Consider the following 19,934-nt stretch of genomic DNA (forward strand, 5'->3'; position numbering starts at 1 on the left):
AATGACTAGTTTTGATGACTCCCTCCGTATAATGGTAGTTTATTATCTAGTAAATGTTCATGAAAAAATCCATTTTGGGGAAAGGCAGCACAGTTTCAATGAGCAGCATAGTTGCAATACCTACTCTGGTCACCATCCAATACAGTGCACCTTCAAATGTAAAATGATAGCCAGTTTGCACAAACTGACAAGATTTGGAGTGAGTGTCACAGGAGTGCTGTGTGAGTGTTCTAGAGTACTTTAGTGTCGGTTTCCCTGGTTTCCCTATAAACTACGTAAACAAAGACAATCATTTCCCCTTTGAAGACCGCAAAGTATGTGGTGGTGATGTTTTGTCAGTGCAGTAACACTGAGTGCCTCAATCTGGCCCAGACACAAGAGGAAATGATGCAATGAGGCGCTACACAATGACTCGTGTGGTTATGCAATGCCTTGATTGCCTTCCATCAGACACGATAGAGAGCAGTGACACAGCAGTGTGTGTGTGTGTGTGAGAGTGAGTGAGTGAGTGAGTGAGTGAGTGAGTGAGTGAGTGAGTGAGTGAGTGAGTGAGTGAGTGAGTGAGTGAGTGAGTGAGTGAGTCAGACAGACAGACAGACACATACCATGTTTGAGACAACACACATGGTTTGATACAATGCTTAACTTTTTCACTCACCATACTCTGCGGCTAGTGGGTTTTCCCAAATCACAAGCCATTTAGCCTTACTTCCAGCCAGTTTTGTTGACATAATTTTCCCCTTTAGAATATCCTTGCATTAAAATACACACAATTGATGCAACTACTGTGACTGGTCACACCAAATACTTAGTTACCTGTCAAAGTGGGACCTCCGAGTGAGACTGAAATTGTTACCAGCCACTGCCAAGTTTTACCCGCATTTGGCGGGTTGGCAGGTGCCAATGTCAAGTCCTGGTTGCAGACATTCTTGCAAAAATGTAAATTAACTTGCTGCTCTCATTACATTAGGTATTGCAATGACCCTCTCTGTCTGTCTGTCTGTTTGTGTGTCCACTCACAGTGTTTTGGATGGCCTGCGGGTGGCGCCAGACACACAACATCTCGTAAATCAAGTACACATGTTTCTTACAAGGTCTTTGGATGCGAGCAAACAGCAAAGTTCATGTATAGTAAAAAAGCTGCACTCCCGGATCAGTTTCTTGCAGTTTTAATACTGGGTTAGCATGGCAGACAGACAGACGTTTCGGCCTAAGCCTTCTTCAGTGTCTTTTGAAACGCTGAAGAAGGCTTAGGCCGAAACGTCCGTCTGTCTGCCATGCTAACCCAGTATCCAGGGCTGGACTGGGAGAACAAAGGGGCCCCGGGGCACATACCTATTAGCCTGGTAACTCCCATACTGCCTTTAGTTCTACACAATCGTTTCGATCTGAAAGACAGTATGGCGAGGATGACTCATAACGTACAAGATCATGGGATCTGTGTCATAATGGCCAAGCATTCCGACCTTAACAGTTTCTCTGCCCAATCAGAGAGCAGGGCAGTGTGTCATAATAGCCAAGTATTCCGGCCCCATATGGAATTACAATAGGCAACTCCCCAGACCTAATCTCACTTGTGATTAGGTCTGGTGTTAACCAGGCAACATACCTATTAGGCACATAGACCTTCACTATTGGGTTTGGAGCGTCTTGCTTCAGATGGTGGTTTAAAAAGGTTTGCAATGTACAGTCTGGGCGGCAAAAGTAGTTAACTTCTGCCTCAACAGCCTGGCTTGACCAGACAAGAACAGAGGGATAAATTATTAATTACAAGTAATAAAATACTTAAACTAAATATCCAAATGTATATTTATTATTAGTCAGGTGTAAAGAAATCCTGCACACTGTCCAGTCCACCAAGAAACTTTAATACAACATTTCGGTCATCCGACCTTGTTCTGAAGGTCGTATGACTCAAATGTTGTATTAAAGTTTGTTGGTGGAATGGACCGTGTGTGGGATTTCTTTACACTTGAATGACAACCCCACTGGGATAATATCCTATGCACCAGCCCAACCACAGAGGTGTGCAAAATCGTCTTCTTAACATATTTATTGGTTGGTAGTAACAATAATATGCTTAGTGGCTACTCACTGGCTACTCTACAGAATCACCAACAGCACCATTCCCCCACAAAGACAGCAAATTAGCACATGCCAGTGAATATTTTGGCCTTAAAAATGAGCAGAATTTACAGGAGGATTGAAATGAAATGTCAGATATTAACCATAAAGTTTACCATTAATCTCCATTTAGCCTATCAAAAGAAATCTATATATTTATCACATGGACTATAGAGCATAGGCATATACTTACAAATCTTCATTGGTACACATTCAACTTGGAAAAGGAAAACCAAATGAATGAAATACAGTGCATTTTCTCTGAGACTTTGTCTTCTTCAGGATATAAAAGCATACATCTGCTTCTATGTGTCATTGTTGTCGTAATGTACATGGCAACTGAAAAGCATGAATACCATTGGAAAGAGGAGAATGGTTTCGAATGGTACCCCGAATGTCCCATTTCACAGCCGTGATGTCTATACAAACATGCATCAAAGAGTGTGTGGGGGAAAAAACAATGTTTTGTGGAACCGCTACTTACGATTTCGTAGGCGCGCTACGAGCTCCGTGTATCGCGTTTTTTGCAGGGCTAGAGTCTATTATATCTGAAGGGGTACCTGGGCTGGCATATGATATTTCTGGGGGGCAAATGCCACCCCTTAAAACCGCCCTGACCGAGGGCCGTCAACATGACATCGTGGGCCGCCGGTCTCTTTTGTTGAAAAAAAAAAAAAAAGTTAAAAAAAAAAAGTTAATTTTTTTTTTTTTTTTTTAAGAGGGGCATCGGCCCTCGAGGGGCGTCGGCACACCGGGAAAATGCCCGGTATGCCATACTGTCAGTCCAGCCCTGCCAGTATTAACACTGCAAGAAACTGATCCGGGAGTGCAGCTTTTTTACTCTACATGTAGTTATTTAGAGAAACAAGCAGACTCACTCTCTCAGACAGGCCGTTGGCGAGAATGACGTCACTGTGGAGCTTCTGGATGGTTCTGTCCCGCTGCGAAGTGGCTCTGGTGTACACCTGCTTGGCTTTGTACAGCCTGGACTTGTACTGGCACTGTTTCTCATTGTACTTGCTGTGACAGGGGAAAGCAAATTAAACGCATATGTTGTTATTCAGGAGTCTGGACACTTAAGTAAGCAATGCACTGTTTCTCATTGTACTTGCTGTAGTACCAGGGAAAAGCAAATTAAAAACACATGTTGTTATTCAGGAGTCAGGACACTGAAGTAAACAATGCACTGTTTCTCATTGTACTTGCTGTGACAGGGGAAATGTAAATTACAAACATGTCAGTCAGGACACTTAAGCAAACAATGCACTGTTTCTCGTTGTACTTGCTGTGACAGGGGAAATGTAAATTAAAAAACATATGTCGTTATTCAGGAGTCAGGACACGTACGTAAGTAAACAATGCACTGTTTCTCGTTGTACTTGCTGTGACAGAGGAAAAGCAAATTAAACACATGTGTTATTGTCATTAGTGTCAGGCCACTCAAATAAACAATGCACAGCAAAATGAAAGTGTGCTATGACTTCACACGCGCCAAAATCTGACGCCAGTGTGACTCCCATGCCAGAGGAGGACATGACGGGATCAGAAAGTAAATGCCCTGGGCAGTCGAGCTGCTGCATGGCCTGTGTAATGTAATGTAATGTGATGTCATGTAATGTCATGTCATGTGATGTAATACGATAAGAAAAGATAAACTTTTATTGTCTGTTTGTAAAGAAATTTGTCTTGCATGACACTTCTCCACAATCCACATGTAAATGCACCTTGAAGACACACAAAACACAACATGGCCTATGTAGTCTAGTCTAGGTCCATAAGCTGTTATGCATAGTACAGTACATACCGGATGTAATGTAATGTAATGTATAGTACAGTACATATCGACTGTAATGTACTGTAATGTATAGTGCCGTATGTGTGAGTCGAGTTGCTTCATGGCCGATGTGATGTGATGTGATGTGATGTAATGTGATGTGATGTGATGTGATGTGATGTGATGTGATGTGATGTGATGTGATGTGATGTGATGTGATGTAAAGTAATGTAATGTAATGTGGTGTCATGTCATGTCATGTCATGTAATGTAATGTAGTATGGTACGTACCGTATGTGTGAGTCAAGCTCCTTCATGGCCTGTGTAATGTAATGTGATGTAATGTAATGTGGTGTGATGTATAGAGCAGTACCATAAAATGAATAACATCTATGTGCAGTACGTACCGTATGTGTGAGTCGAGATGCTTCATGGCCTGTGTAATGTGATGTAATGAAATGTGATGTATAGTACCAGATGTGTGAGTCCTAATGCTTCATGGCCTGTGTAATGTAATGTGATGTGATGTGATGTGATGTGATGTGATGTGATGTGATGTGATGTGATGTGATGCGATGTAATGTAATGTGATGTAATGTAATGTGATGTGATGTGATGTGATGTGATGTGATGCGATGTAATGTAATGTGATGTAATGTAATGTAATGTGATGTAATGTAATGTAATGTGAGGTATAGTATGGTACGTACCGTATGTGTGAGTCGAGTTGCTTCATGGCCTGTGTAATGTGATGTAATGTAATTTGATGTAATATGATGTAATGTAATGTGATGTAATGTAATGTAATGTAATGTGATGTGATGTGATGTGATGTGATGTGATGTGATGTGATGTCATGTCATGTCATGTCATGTCATGTCATGTCATGTCATGTCATGTCATGTTTAGTGCGGTACGTACCGTATGTGTGAGTCGAGATGCTTCATGGCCTGCGTGAGTTCCTCCTGCAGCCGTTCGCAGTCCTGCTGACTGGAGGCCAACTGCTGCCTCAGGGCCACACACTCCTGCTGAAGCACACGCAGCTGTGGAGAGACAGGAGACGGGGGACAGGAGTCAGGAGTCAGGCACATACATACTGTACATACTGTATATACACTCCTTCTGAATCACACACAGCTGTGGAGAGCAAGGAGACGGGAGTTAGGAGTACATATATACAGTCCTGCTGAGGCGCACGCAGCTGTGGGGAGCAAGGAGTCAGGAGATGGGGGACAGGAGTCAGGAGCAAAGAGACAGGAGTCAGAGAGGAGCCAATAAGAAGTCAGCAAGGAGGCCAGCTGCTGCCTCAGGACCCCACACTCCTGCTGCAGCACACGCAGCTGTGGAGAGCAAGGAGACGGGAGACGGGAGATGGGAAGGTGGCAAGAGTCAGTGAGGAGTCAGGAAGGAGTCAGGTGTAAATACAGACAAATGTCTCTCACATACACACATATATATACACTCCTGCTGAAGCACACACAGCTGTGGGGAGCCAGGAGACAGGAGACAGGAAGGAGTCAGGAAGGAGACAGGAGCCATATAGTATACACTCCTGCTTAGGGGTGTAAATCACAGCCTTAATGACGATACGATACAGTATTGATTTCGTAGCCCCTTGATGCGCGCTGTACCTCCAGTGGCACGCTGTAATAGTCATTGAAATGTAACTACCATAGTACTACAATACTATGACACAACACAGGCCCTTTAGTAATGCAACCCAACTTGGTCGTTACCATACTGGTAAGAACAAATTTATAAAGTTGCGTCTTAAGGGGTTAAAGCAGGGATTCGATTATTTTCGATATTTAAGAATTCCCCACGATACGATGCAATTCGATTCGATTTGATATTTTCCAATTACTTTTCCAATACTATTGTTTTATGGAGCTAGGGAATTGCACAGGGGCCATGCGATTCGATTCGTTTCGATACTTAAGAATGCCCCACGATACGATGCAATTCGATTAAATCGCCGGCCAATACTTTCGATGCATCGATACATTTCGATTTTATTTACACCCCGACTCCTGCTGAAGCACACGCAGCTGTGGAGAGCAAGGAGACGGGAGTCAGGAGTCAGGAAGGTGGCCGGAGTTAGGAGCAAGGAGACATATATACACTTCTGCTGCATCACACACACACAGTAAAAACTTACAAGGATTTCAGAGTAATTTACTGTGAAATCTCACAGTTAATTACTCTGATGTTCTGGTACACTATGCTACTGTGATGGTCACACAGCACACAGCAAATTAGTCTGAAATCATTGTATCACTTGCCATTTCTCACCTAACTTGCACATCACAGTATTTTAGTGTGCTCTTCAAGGATAACCAGCATGCCAAAGTGATAAACTAGGAAACATCACAGTAAACTACTGTGTGGGCGGAGTATCTATTGAATTATTAGTACATTGGGGCACAACTTCAGTCATAGACAGGTTGGGCTCTTCATTACAATCACACCTTTCATTGACATTTTCAGCAAATTATTTCATTCTTAATGTCTTGTTGTATACACCCATCATCAATTGACTACTTTTTCCCAATTCTCTGTCAAATAACATAAGAATGAGCTAATATATATTGGGAGATATACATGACCATCTTCATGACGGTGGGAATATGGTAATTTTTCTTGTGTACCACTTTAAATAGTACAACCCCTACAATAAACACAGAATATAACAAGGAGTAATATTTTGAAGCACACTTAAGATATTCCTTCTAGATAAATGGCTCTCCATAAGTGCATTGCATGATGGGACACGATCTGAAGCCCATATGTCCTAAGCCCCTCCCCCTCAGGTTGTACATATTGACATGAGGAAGTGAGAAAAAAGGAGATGACCAAGCATGGGAAGACATGTAGCAAACAAGAAGTTGATGACTAAATAGTTTGCTGTAAATGTCCATGAAGTCTCTGAAGGCCCAGGTTGTGCTATGTGGTAGTCTTGGCCTAATGGTTAGGGAAGTGGACTTAAGCTCAGAGGGTTGCTGTAACGCCGCATTATGTAATAACGGTGCAATATGTAATAATGTAACAAATTATTACATAATGCGGTGACAATTGCCGCATTGTGTAATAATTTACGCATTTCGTAATAAATTTCTTGAACGCATTTCGTAATAACTTTTTTCTCATCTTGTAATAAATTATTACAAAATGCGAAATTTATTACGGAATGCGGCCGCAACTTTTTTTTTGATGGAAATGTAATAACATGGTGCATTATGTAATAAACTATATGGATATGTATTTTCTGCACTTGGATTCACTAGGCACAACACACACACATAGTCTCAGTGACATGGTAGTCACTGCCCTCTCTCTCTCTCATTCTTCTCAGTTCTCAAACTGCTCGAGAGTCGCGAATGATGCGGTTAAAACCGTTAAGAAATAATTTCACAACGTGTTGCGTGCAACGAGGCCAGCGAATGTCTCGCACTTTCTGCTACATTACACCAATTTACAGCGACATTAAATATGTGGCGAGAGAGAGAGAGAGAGAGAGAGAGAGAGAGAGAGAGAGAGAGAGAGAGAGAGAGAGAGAGAGAGAGAGAGTGTGTGTGTGTGTGTGTGTGTGTGTGTGTGTGTGTGTGTGTGTGTGTGTGTGTGTGTGTGTGTGTGTGTGTGTGTGTGTGTGTGTGTGTGCGCACGGAGACAAACCTGGCCCATATTGATCTTAAGCCCCATCTTGGCTCTTTGGAAATATTCTTACCATTACAAAGGCTATTTTCCCCCAAACAACATGAATCAAACCCCAGGAAAAGACCAACCATTATAAGTGACTCGTGGGGAGCTGTCCATGCTGGTGGTGCTTAATTTTTCCCGATATTTGCCCGTGGAGTAGTGAGTCTTTCATGTCTGCCTACATGACCTTGCGCGCCAGGGTCTGACCATGGTGCTTTTTGCTTTTTAGCACCCGAGAAAAATGCCACTCTTGTTAAAAATTACATAGGTAGGCCTATGCTTACGTCCTATTCAATTCAATTTCAATCCACTGTTCAGTAGGCCTATTAGGCTGCAATCAAATTCAATAGCCTATGCTCATCCACATGCACGCGAAAAACAATAACCCAAGCGGCGGGACTAATTCGATTATATTCCCTCCAAAAATGTCCGAACGTCACAAAAATCAGTTATTTGCATTGTCCGTAACAAAAAGGTATCAATAGAAGAAATCAAGTCTTCAGTTTCGATAATCCACGTTACAAATCCTCAACAACAGCAAGCCATTCCTTCTCTGCTATGAGGCAGGCAACGGAACAAGTGCAGACAGTAGGCTATATGACCACGTTGATGCTGCACGGCTTGAAAGGATTCTGTCTAAATTAAATATCTTGGATAGCCTATATAGACCTAGGCCTAACTAGATTTGTTGCAATACAGATTCATTTTCTATAGCCAGAAGTGTTCCGTTGGACTGACGAAACCGAACACGATCAAGTTTGCAACTTCTTTCCCTCATGCGCTGTCCGTCAGCACCACCTGTCATTGGACGTCCGATTAGCTTTCATTACGTGCTGAGGGAAACCTCACCCAGGCACTCCAAAATAAGGTGTCCAAACGGGAAGTTACATTAAAAAGCCTTAAATGGTACTGGGCTGGGGTTACATTAAAAAGCCGACATGTTTCGACCTCACCAGGTCTTCATCAGGGCTACGTTCACCATTGAAAAGAAAGGCCTCCCTTAAATAGTGACATCACCACATGTGACCCATTACGCACTACACACATTTGCGCACACCAGAGAAAACAAAGATTAAAAAATAGCCTGGGGTAATAAGTGATGCCACAGAAAAAAAATGACCAGAAGTACAAATAAGCATCACAAAAATCACAATCACAATATCCTCATTTAGACCAGGATAGCGCATGGCATCCAGTTGGTGTATCCAAAAAGTCTCCCTCTGATTAAGTCTTTTTAGCCTGTCCCCACCCCTCGGAAGAGGTTTGATATGTTCGACGCCCTGTATGCGCAGCAGAGAATCATTTTTACCATGGTATTCATTGATATGTTTCGCCATGGGATAGTCAAAATTGCCCACTCTGATAGCATATTTATGTTCTGCTAGCCTATCTCGCATGCGCCTTTTTGTGCGTCCGATATAAAAGAACCCTTCAGCGCAAGGACAAGTTAGGCGGTATATGACAAATGTTGAATTGCAATTAATGAAATCTCTCTGTCCGTATTCTCTCGTGGTTTTAGTATCCACAAAAGATTTGGCTTGTGAAACATTTGGGCAGTGAGGGCACTTCATACATCTATAGGTGCCAATGGGTTTACGCAGCCAGGTTTCTCTCTTTTTCACCTGTAGGTGAGAGCGCATTAATTTATCTCCTAGGCTGGGTGCACTCTTTAAAGACACCATGGGTGGTTCTGGGAACACCTCACTTAGTTGCGCATCACTTTCAATAATGGACCAATTGTTCTTAATAATTTGCCTGATCCGCGTCGCTTGTGTAGCCTACTATATGTCGTAACAAAAAAGGACGGGACTGCTGGTGGCGATGATGTTTCTTTTTGGTCAATAACGTGTTGCGTTGTAGGGAGCGCGCTTCACTGTATGCGTTTTGGATGGCTTCAGGGTGATAGGCTCTATCACTGAATCTTTTCTCCATCAGCTCGGCCTGCTCGTGAAAATCATTTTCGAAATCACAGATACGCCTTAATCTCTGGAATTGGCCGTGTGGAATATTTCTAATGAGATGCGGGGGATGGAATGAATCCGCTCTCAGAATGGTGTTCCGAGAGGTCGCCTTTCTGAATAAGGTGGTGTGCAGCTGTCCCTCCGCGTCTTAATACTGTATATCGTCAAATCCAGAAAGTTAATATTAGTTAATGAATATTCCAAGGAAGCCATCCAAAACGCATACAGTGAAGCGCGCTCCCTACAACGCAACAGGTTATTGACCAAAAAGAAACATCATCGCCACCAGCAGTCCCGTCCTTTATTTGTTACGACAGTTCATAGATGTATGAACTGCACCCACTGCCCAAATGTTACACAAGCCAAATCTTTTGTGGATACTAAAACCACGAGAGAATATGGACAGAGAGATTTCATTAATTGCAATTCTACATTTGTCATATACCGCCTAACTTGTCCTTGCGCTGAAGGGTTCTTTTATATCGGACGCACAAAAAGGCGCATGCGAGATAGGCTAGCAGAACATAAATATGCTATCAGAGTGGGCAATTTTGACTATCCCATGGCGAAACATATCAATGAATACCATGGTAAAAATGATTCTCTGCTGCGCATACAGGGCGTCGAACATATCAAACCTCTTCCGAGGGGTGGGGACAGGCTAAAAAGACTTAATCAGAGGGAGACTTTTTGGATACACCAACTGGATGCCATGCGCTATCCTGGTCTAAATGAGGATATTGATTTTACTTGTTTTTTGTGATGCTTATTTGTACTTCTGGTCATTTTTTTTCTGTGGCATCACTTATTACCCCAGGCTATTTTTTAATCTTTGTTCTCTCTGGTGTGCGCAAATGTGTGTAGTGCGTAATGGGTCACATGTGGTGATGTCACTATTTAAGGCACACAGACACCTGTGTGCCTTTCATTGCCAAAATAATGTTCTGACTTTTATCTAAATTATTTGGTGATATCCCTCACAACAGTGCAACAGCACATAGGCCTAATGGCGAGAGTTTTTCCCTCAGCACGTAATGAAAGCTAATCGGACGTCCAATGACAGGTGGTGCTGACGGACAGCGCATGAGGGAAAGAAGTTGCAAACTTGATCGTGTTCGGTTTCGTCAGTCCAACGGAACACTTCTGGCTATAGAAAATGAATCTGTATTGCAACAAATCTAGTTAGGCCTAGGTCTATATAGGCTATCCAAGATATTTAATTTAGACAGAATCCTTTCAAGCCGTGCAGCATCAACGTGGTCATATAGCCTACTGTCTGCACTTGTTCCGTTGCCTGCCTCATAGCAGAGAAGGAATGGCTTGCTGTTGTTGAGGATTTGTAACGTGGATTATCGAAACTGAAGACTTGATTTCTTCTATTGATACCTTTTTGTTACGGACAATGCAAATAACTGATTTTTGTGACGTTCGGACATTTTTGGAGGGAATATAATCGAATTAGTCCCGCCGCTTGGGTTATTGTTTTTCGCGTGCATGTGGATGAGCATAGGCTATTGAATTTGATTGCAGCCTAATAGGCCTACTGAACAGTGGACTGAAATTGAATTGAATAGGACGTAAGCATACCTATGTAATTTTTAACAAGAGTGGCATTTTTCTCGGGTGCTAAAAAGCAAAAAGCACCATGGTCAGACCCTGGCGCGCAAGGTCATGTAGGCAGACATGAAAGACTCACTACTCCACGGGCAAATATCGGGAAAAATTAAGCACCACCAGCATGGACAGCTCCCCACGAGTCACTTATAATGGTTGGTCTTTTCCTGGGGTTTGATTCATGTTGTTTGGGGGAAAATATTAAAATAGCCTTTGTAATGGTAAGAATATTTCCAAAGAGCCAAGATGGGGCTTAAGATCAATATGGGCCAGGTTTGTCTGCGTGCGCGCGCGCACACACACACACACACACACACACACACACACACACACACACACACACACACACACACACACACACACACACTCTATCTCTCTCTCTCTCTCTCTCTCTCTCTCTCTCTCTCTCTCTCTCTCTCTCTCGCGCCACATATTTAATGTCGCTGTAAATTGGTGTAATGTAGCAGAAAGTGCGAGACATTCGCTGGCCTCGTTGCACGCAACACGTTGTGAAATGATTTCTTAACGGTTTTAACCGCATCATTCGCGACTCTCGAGCAGTTTGAGAACTGAGAACAATGAGAGAGAGAGAGGGCAGTGACTACCATGTCACTGAGACTATGTGTGTGTGTTGTGCCTAGTGAATCCAAGTGCAGAAAATACATATCCATATAGTTTATTACATAATGCACCATGTTATTACATTTCCATCAAAAAAAAAAGTTGCGGCCGCATTCCGTAATAAATTTCGCATTTTGTAATAATTTATTACAAGATGAGAAAAAAGTTATTACGAAATGCGTTCAAGAAATGTATTACGAAATGCGTAAATTATTACACAATGCGGCAATTGTCACCGCATTATGTAATAATTTGTTACATTATTACATATTGCACCGTTATTACATAATGCGGCGTTACAGTTGCAGGTTCAAATCCCTCAAAACCCTACATTGCCCTGGGGACAGCAACCATTATTGTATATTTGTATATCACTTTGAGTAAAGGCGTCAGCCCTCAACCCAACTGACATGCCTTCCCATTGAACTTTCGCCCACTTCAAGTGTGTAACAATATCTTGCTGTGAACTCACAGGGAGTTACTGGCTACTAATTGCATTCATTTCACAGTAACATACTGTGAATTCGTCATATCACAGTTAACTACTGTAAAGGCGTCAGCCTTCAACCCAACTGACATGCCTTCCCATTGAACTTTCGCCCACTTCAAGTGTGTAACAATATCTTACTGTGGGTTCAGTAGAAAATACTGTGAACTCACAATGAGTTACTGGCTACTAATTGCATTCATTTCACAGTAACATACTGTGATATTCTGCCATAATTTGTTACTGTGAAATCCAGAGAGACCTTCCGTCATATCACAGTTAACTACTGTGCTGTTATAACAGGTGTTTCGTGGGTCTAGGCCATGATTGGGTACACTATGTGGCTGCCTTGGCCTAATGGTTAGGGAGGTGGACTTAAGATCAGAGAGTTGCAGGTTCTAACCCGGCATTACCCTAGGGACAGAAACCAATGTTGCATTTCTGTTTGTCACTTTAGGTTGCTCCTGGCCATGATTGATTGTAACTACTAATTGTCAGGACTAATTAGAAGAAGGTCTATGATTGGAAATGTTACTGGTTCTGCTTCCAATAAATTAAGTTGCAACCAATGTGCTACACAAACACTTTTTTAAGTTGGCAAGATGTGCACGCCAAAACTCCAGCATCCAATTTTAAATCAGAATATTGCCACCTAGTAAACAAAATTAGGCTATCTTGTGAAGTGCCATTGCACAATTGAAAGTCAAATGCTGCATGACATGATTGACATTGCCTACCATCAACCAGGAACAATGGTAGTGCCCAATCAATCTGTCAATTAGTACCTGACCTCACTTGAGTATATAGGACTGTTACAAGTTCATTGGATTACTACCTGCAGCTGCCACATGCCTGATTACTCTGGTCACATGGTTAACTTTCACCTCTATATAAACTCAGACTGTCACAATGCTTGAGTTGCTTGCCTAAATGACTGGTTCGATGGCTCTCTGTCCGGCTTGTTGGTTAGTGAGCTAACTGATCGACCAACTGACTGTTTGTTGGCCAGCTGGTTGGCTGGCTAACTGACTCTTTTGGTTGACTGGATGGCTGGTTTGTTAGCTGGCTAGCCATACAACTGACTTGTTTGTTGGTTAGTTGGCTGACTAACTGAGTGTTAGTTGGTTAGCCGGCTCTTTGGCTGGCTAGCTGACAACTGACTCTTTTGGTTGGCTGGTGGACTGGTTTGTTGGCTGGCTAGCTATTTAGTTGGTAGTGAGTATTATGGTAGCAGGTATCCTTTTTGGTGTGTTGCTTACTTGATTAAGACATTTCAGGTTTGTCTAATTATGCTCAACCAGGGTATTCTATGCACACTGGTTAATGTACTATCATCCAGGAGACTACAATTATCAAATGGTAATAATATTGCACATACTGCAGAAACTTGAGTTTCTCTGTGGTTATGGATAGTTCGGTCAATCAATTCAAGAGAGCAGTGTGATGCACTGGTTCCATGCCACAGTTGTCTCAGTCATGGTGGGGAATGGGAGGTGCCACAATAACATGGTAGCTACCTCTTTTGTGGTGATGAATGGAGGGGCGGGATCATGGTAGTGTGGGTAGGGTGACAGTAACTTACTGTGGTGTGGCCACAGTAAACTACTGTGAGAAGATCACAGTAAACTGTGAGGATGGCCACAGTAAACTACTGTGAAATGAATGCAATTAGTAGCCAGTAAGCCACTGTGACATCACGGGAATATTTTTTTACTGTGCAGCTATTAAGCCAACACACACACACAGACACACACAGACACACACAGACACACACAGACACACACACACACACACACACACACACACACACACACACACACACACACACACACACACACACACACAATACTACATCAATTCTCTAAGGACGAGAACGCCATGTACCTAAGTGAGATGTTGGCTTATTGTAGTCTAAGGGACCGCCCTGGAACAGTGCACTTCACTTGGAGTGGACATGGAGGAGGAGGTGGCAGGAAAGCAGCACTACTGTACATATTTGCTGCCCCACCCACATCAGCGAAGTAGCGATACACAGTCTTCCTGCACTAGTAGCCTAGGTCTTCATGTTACGAAATTAGGCTATGAAGCGCTTCCAGCTTCCAGACTAATCTTTTTTAGGACTTTTATTCATGTGTGTGTGTGCCTATGTGCCTGTGTGTGTGTGTGTGTGTGTGTGTGTGTGTGTGTGTGTGTGTGTGTGTGTGTGTGTGTGTGTGTGTGTGTGTGTGTGTGTGTGTGTGTGTGTGTGTGTGTGTGCCTGTGTATGTGTGTGTGTGTCTGTGTGTCTGTGTGTGTACTGTCTCACGTGAACCCTGGAAAATTGGCGCCGTACGGCAGCCTCCAGAGCTGGTGTGTGAATGTGTTAATGTTTGTATGTGTGTGTGTGTGCATGCGTGTGTGTATGTGCGTGTGTGCGTGCACGCGCGCGTGTTTGTGTGTTTGTGTGTGTGTGTGTGTGTGTGTGTGTGTGTGTGTGTGTGTGTGTGTGTGTGTGTGTGTGTGTGTGTGTGTATTTTGAAAGCACAGTGAGTCCACTTCATAGTCGTGATACTGCGCTGTAAGGATACATGTTGAGCTCCTCCCTCCCTAGCTCAGAGCATGAAGCCTTCCTCTTGTTACTCACCAGCAAACACAGTGGACAGAGGACTAAGACCTCAATCAACAGCGCTGTAAAAACTTATTAAACCCATGAACATAAATAGGCTAGGAATATGGGGGGCACTGTAGCGCAGCGCGCTAAGCCCCCCAAATTTGGGCTCGCATGCCCACGGGGTCATTTCCAGATCCCACCCCGTCTCTCTGTCCCACTCACTTCCTGTCACCATCTCAGACTGTCCTATCGAATAAAGGCATAAAAGCCCCTAAAAAAAAGGAATATGCTTTATGAATCATCATGTTGTACCTTAGGCTATTCTAGTGATTCCCAAATGTTTTTCTGCTGCTGAGACCCCCTTTGGAGATAAGAAAATGTTCACAACCCTCCCACCTCCCATTTTCCAAATGCAAAAACATAAACTTTAATGTAAATCAGAGGAAAGGTAAACACCTAGATTAGTCTATGTCTGCATGGGAGAGCAAGAAACGCAATTTCAAATTCTTTGTATGACCAGTGCATGTAAAGAAATTGACAATAAACTTGACTTGACTTGACTTGACTTGACTTGAAATATACAGTATGTATTACCCATTGGTATGGATATTGTCACTAACAATGTATGGGAAAGGTCAGTGCTTGAAGTGGAAAAAAAGAGATGCAGGAGCCCTAACCGTAGAAATACACCAGAGGCGATCTGAGCGAGGCGAGCGACGGAAGTAATTGACTTTGTATTGAGTCGTGCGACAAAAGCGATTCTGGAGACTAGAACGATTTGCGAGACGAGCGCGACAGTTTGAAGTTGAAATCTTTTCAACTTTCTGTGACGCAGTTCGGCGACAAGCCGCGACAGCCAATGACTGTATAGAGGTCAGTGACCACAGCCAATGGGAATGCTTGAATGCTTTGCCTTCTGCCTGTACGGACATACTCTAGTCTCCTCAATCGCTCGTATCGCTTGCTGCTGCACTTTGTCGCTTGAATCGCATCGCGCCTGGTCTATTCGCGGGGTAATCGTCCAAAAATATCATCCAAAATACAACCCCCCCACCTCCCAACCCCACACACACACACATTTTCAGCAGTGGGAATGGTTATAACAGGGGTTTCAAACATCTTGAACTAGATAATTCATACTTCATATCCATCCTGTCTGTTTTTTTCAAATCCCCATCCTCTCCATATGTAGAGAACATATTAACTTCTTGCCATCTAAATTCTGCCTCTAATGCACCTCACCAGCCCCATATGCAAGCATTACTGTAACTGATCCAGTTCACTTTGCATACCCTCAGCAGGCTATTCTTGTTTTCGGGAGGAAGGAGGAACTTTTGAGCATGGCAAAAAATGCATAGCAATCTATATTTTGGCTGTTGCCATGCTCGAAACTTCCTCTATCATTCAAAAAAAACAAAACAAAAAACGCTGTCATGGATTCAGCAAATATTTCCACTCGTGCCACTTGTTACTCTGAACAAGCTTGCAAGAATATGGTAGATTTCTAGAACCACTGTCTAGTATTGTCTATGGGCAGCCATGGGTAAGTGGTTAGGGCGTCAGACTTGTAGCCCAAAGGTTGCCATTTTCGACTCCCGACCCGCCAGGTTGGTGGGGGGAGTAATAAACCAGTGCTCTCTCCCATCCTCCTCCATGACCGAGGTACCCTGAGCATGGTACTGTCCTGTCACACTGCTCCCTTGCACGGGTGAGGCATAAATGCAGTTTTGTTTTGTGCAGTGTATAGTGGACACTTGTGGACATTTCACTTTTTCACTTTCACTATTAGAGACCTTGGTCAAGGCCGCTTGGGGATGCAGGACAGCACTACATACTTATTTGCATCCCAACATAATATTTTTCCCTCTACGCAGTTCAGGACAAGTTCCCTGATGATTGGTTTATAGCTGACTGCACCACCGTACACACTGGGAAAGATTTTACCATTGACCTCTATAAGGGGACAGGGTGGTTTGATAGAACTCCATTCAACGTTTTTGATGCAACCGCGACTGATTTACTTCCGCCTCAAAATCGTCCATGTCCTGCCCCCCCGCCGTTGCATCACAACGGAGTAGAACGTACGCCATTTCAACTGAACACTTCAACTGTGTTCAGGTGCTTTTGACCTCCTCCCAAGTTCACAGGATGCAGAATCACAGGATACACTGTACCTCACCAGGAAACAGGAAGAATGGACCAGTAGACCTCAATCAACAGCACTGTGAAAAATATATTCTCAAGCAAACACGCTCGTAAGGAAGTCTTTCATTTGCTCCGACTGTTGATGGAGGACCGACCACGAAAGACCATTGAGTTCAACTCAACTGTGGTCTAACAATGGAAAACAGTGTGCTAAGGCTAAATAATAAATAGCCCACTTGTGAAACTCCAACTCCCATTGTCATTGTGACACAGCACTGGGCAGCACACAAGTGCACACTGCTCACAACGAAACTGCATGCATTTATGCCTCACCTGTGCAAGGGGGCATCCCCGAATGGAGCCCCAAGCAAGGCTACAAGTCTGACACCCTAACCCAGGAGTGGGGAACCTTTTTCATTTGAGGGGCCACTTCAAATTATTCCAAAGGCCGTAAAAGTCCTCCGAGGGCCGTACTATGAAAACAAACCAGGATTTCCCCCTGCCCTTTAGGCCTTTACTGAAGGCAGCCACCTTTAAAACAGACCCCACCTTCTCTAGGTCCCCTGAATATAACTTCATTGTATTGCAAATGTAATCCTAAAATTCCTTTAGAAAATATTCTATATTTCATGTGAAGCTTCATTACAATAGAATTATATCGGGGGCCGGATAAAACAGCCTCAAGGGCCTCAATGGCCCTCGAGACGTAGGTTCATAGACATAGATTGCATGCATGGATGCAATGATGTGGAATGGTGGCACAATAACAGACGGTTATTCACTAGACTAGAAAGGTCAGTAGAGTGCTGATGTACAAGTCACTCTTGACATTGCTCATGCTTACTGTAGTTGTGTGCATTGCCTGGACATGTCAGAGGACCACATTACTGCATGCATGAGCCTTAGTCAGCTCATTGAAAAGCTCACGTGGATTCACATTTGTAATTATTCTGCACATTTCTTTGCATTGTATAACCTTTATGTAACCTATATAAGCAAACAAATCCTCAACACAGCCCTTTCACTACATTATCGCTAATAACTGTCCTCCAGAAGGGGCTCCCTTTTCTTTATCTACCCGCTTTGTGTTTCAGTCAAACAAAAACGGATGCTTTTGGCTCGATGAGGACCTCAGCAGCCAGCTTATGGTTAGCACAATAGTGCTTCTTCATTCCCAGAGTGTTTTATTGACTCTCTATTCAGTACACTAGGCTCCGGTGGAAGAGTGCCAACCTCATCCTGCTTTGAAAGCACAATGTAAATAGGCGTTTAAGCGTGGATTAAATCCTGTGCTTTTTGGGACCAGCGTCATGCCTAGTGTATATAGTACAAGCTCAAGCTCGTTCAAGAATGCTAGAGGAAAGCCACACCTTTGTAAACACATCAGGGCATACAGCAATTCCCAGAATAAGGCCGTCAATGCAGTTTATTCTATGAACGTGGTTTGTGACGAACAGTTCAAGGAATAGAATAGAATAGAATAGAATAGAATAGAATGGGATACAATACAATACAATATAATACAATACAAACAGAACACAAAAGAGAAGCATAGAGCACAATATAATAAAACACAACACAATACAACACAGTATTCATCTATGGTTGAAGTGCCCAGCCACCTAACTCTACTCTGCTCCTTGTACTGTACTGTAAGTCGCTTACTTTTTAGATAAGAGCGTCAGCTCTTAATACAATGTAACGCAAGGTAAGTAAGTGTATGTGATGTAATGCAAGACTGGGATGCTTGTCATGCATTATGCTGCAAGACTGGAGTGTTGCTTATGATGCATGGGCCACATGCTTCCTGTTTGGCAGTGGTGCAGTCTGTCTACAGCATGTGTTGATGACTATATCAAATATATTCAATACGGTAACCAAGATAAAGCACACTACGCATCACTAATGCAACAAAAAGGGATCAATTCCAATTTCCTAAATGGGTGTGAGTTTCCAATTGAATTCCATTCCTTCTGAACTCCCTCCAGTCTCCAAAAGGGGCCTGGCAGTCATATCATGGCACCTTACATCATATTTATTCCGGGAGAAGCTCCTTATGAACCGTCTTCCTTACCAATCATTTCTCGCTACCTACTCTGTTGTAACATTGCTTTGGGATTATTATAGCGTCAGCTAAATGTACTGTAATGTAATGAGACAGCCGTGGCCTAGTGCTAGGGACACATATGGGTAAGATGCATATCATGAGTAAGTGGTTAGGGCATCAGACTTGTAGCCCAAAGGTTGCTGGTTCGACTCCCGACCTACCAGGCTGGGGGGAGTAATTAACCGGTGCTCTCCCCCATCCTCCTCCATGATTGTCGTAGCCTGAGCATGGTGCCGCACTGCTCCCTTTCGGGCACCATTGGAAGCTGTCCCCTTGCAATTTCATTGTGTGCTGTGGAGTGCACTTTCATCTATAGAGCTTGAAAGTGACGTCACTTCCCCCGATTTCATGGGACCTCAACAGCGTTTTTAGCCAAAAATCATAGCATGTAATCCAATGGCGGTATTAAAATGATATTTCGATCCCCTTCGAGTTGTGCCACCAGCTCCATATATGGTGTTTCTGATATTTTTGCTTAATTTTTCGTACGAACCCCCAAACTTTTTAGAAAGCTGTATTTCTTCACATTTTTCATGCCAACGGCATCGGAACAAAACATTGATACTTCTACATGAATAATCTTCATCTAGCCTCTTAAACAGCATATTTGTAGCCCAGCGCATATCATGACTGAGATCAGAAGATATTTACTCGCTACCATGTTGTTAGATGGTCAGCTTAGGTCCCGTGAAACGCGGAACTAAGGGGCGGGACTTTCAAGCTCTATAACGCATTTTTTTTCAAATTCAAGTTCAAGTAATTTTATTTGTCACATACAGTACATGGTATTGTACTGAAATGATGATGGGATCATC

General features: G+C 43.1%; 1 protein-coding gene across 1 annotated transcript in view; it reads right to left on the minus strand.

The window, feature by feature from the left end:
* Positions 1–19,934, minus strand: part of ccdc30 (coiled-coil domain containing 30) — a 98,756-nt gene that overhangs the window by 27,086 nt on the left and 51,736 nt on the right. The window contains exons 23-24 of the mRNA XM_063207930.1: positions 4,820–4,941; positions 3,003–3,144 (exon numbers count right to left, since the gene is read on the minus strand). Coding sequence (XP_063064000.1) covers positions 3,003–3,144; positions 4,820–4,941 — 264 coding nt within the window. The remainder of the gene's footprint in view (positions 1–3,002; positions 3,145–4,819; positions 4,942–19,934) is intronic.

Source organism: Engraulis encrasicolus, chromosome 10 (genome assembly GCF_034702125.1).
Source record: "Engraulis encrasicolus isolate BLACKSEA-1 chromosome 10, IST_EnEncr_1.0, whole genome shotgun sequence".
NCBI lineage: Eukaryota > Metazoa > Chordata > Actinopteri > Clupeiformes > Engraulidae > Engraulis > Engraulis encrasicolus.